The 1,353-nt window shown below is 38.1% G+C and overlaps 1 protein-coding gene across 1 annotated transcript in view; it reads left to right on the top strand.

The window, feature by feature from the left end:
• ift88 (intraflagellar transport 88 homolog) overlaps positions 1–1,353 on the top strand; it is a gene marked incomplete in the record, with an annotated part of 51,633 nt that overhangs the window by 11,590 nt on the left and 38,690 nt on the right. Inside the window, 1 exon segment of the mRNA XM_014018977.1 lies at positions 941–1,287. Coding sequence (XP_013874431.1) covers positions 941–1,287 — 347 coding nt within the window.

Here is a 1,353-nt window from a genome sequence, read left to right as displayed (position 1 = left end):
AAGTACAGATAACCAAAATTTCTACTTAAGTACAGTAACAAAGTATTTGTACTTAGATACTTTACAACTCTGAAAAGAAGGAACTCCGATTGTAAAGTAAAATAAATCAATACAAACAAAATTTTAGTATGGATTACAAACGTTAACTTTTTTTAACTGGGACAGGGAGTTCTAAACATTGCCTTCCTGCTACATAAGCAGACACAAAGCATTGTGGGAAATGAGAACCGTGACCGAAAGCAACAGTCAGCAGGATGTATACCTTCACAATAAGTGTGTTTATCTGGGAGGGGTGCTGTTGGTTAGATCACGTGTGTTGTGATTCATTGACAGTCATACCTTCTGCTGTTCGAGATAATGAAGACTGGTAGATAATTGGTTATTAGTGGAAATGCATTTTAATATTAGAAAGCGCAAGGCTGCTTATGAATTATAAAAATTAGAAAGACCGCTAAAGCGCAAACAAAATTTTTAGGTCCGCAATTAGCGGATTTGCACTTTAGCGGTCTGGTGCCCCCCACTGAGTACTACATGAGGAATGAAAGATAGATACTAAGGTCACGGTTGTCAGCAAAACAAAAGTAAATAAAATAAAATAAGACAAAAGGAGTTTTTTAATTTATGTTATCTATTTAACCATTGTTTATCCAGGTAAACTGTTTGAGAACCACTTCTCATTTACAAACATGACCTAGCATGCACTGACATGGAGTGCATTGCAATATACAAACTTACACATTCAGCCATAGTAAAGTGATTGTTTGTAAAAAAAAAAAAGTTAGATTAATCGTGATTAAAATTTTTCATCTATGCCCAGGATTAAAATTAATCAATATGAGTTAACTCGATTAATTTCACAGCCGTAGTTAAAAAAATAAAACAGAGATGTGTTTATTCTCTGTAAAACTTCTTCCTCAAACTGCTTGTGCTGCGCCTCCAGGCCGCCTGAAAGTCAACATGGGCAACATCTACTTCAAACAGAAAAACTACCCCAAAGCAATCAAGTTCTACCGCATGGCTCTGGATCAGATCTCCAACGATCACAAGGACACGAGGATCAAGATCATGCAGAACATCGGCGTGGTCTTTGTCCGCCTGGGCCAGTATTCAGACGCCATCACGTCCTTCGAGCACATCATGAGTGAGAGTCCCAACATAAAGACGGGCTTCAACCTGATCCTGTGCTACTACGCTGTCGGAGACAGAGAGAGGATGAAGAAGGCCTTTCAGAAGCTCATCTCTATTCATCTGGGTATTGATGATGAAGACAAGTACATCCCTTCTAATGTGAGTTATCATAATCCAGCATATCTATTGGGATTAAAGGCTCTGTCAAACTTTTCATAAATTGGC

This window comes from Austrofundulus limnaeus, unplaced genomic scaffold (genome assembly GCF_001266775.1).
Source record: "Austrofundulus limnaeus strain Quisiro unplaced genomic scaffold, Austrofundulus_limnaeus-1.0 Scaffold206, whole genome shotgun sequence".
Classification (NCBI taxonomy): domain Eukaryota; kingdom Metazoa; phylum Chordata; class Actinopteri; order Cyprinodontiformes; family Rivulidae; genus Austrofundulus; species Austrofundulus limnaeus.
Note: the sequence above shows the minus strand (reverse complement) of the source record. Positions and strands in the feature narration are given on the sequence as shown.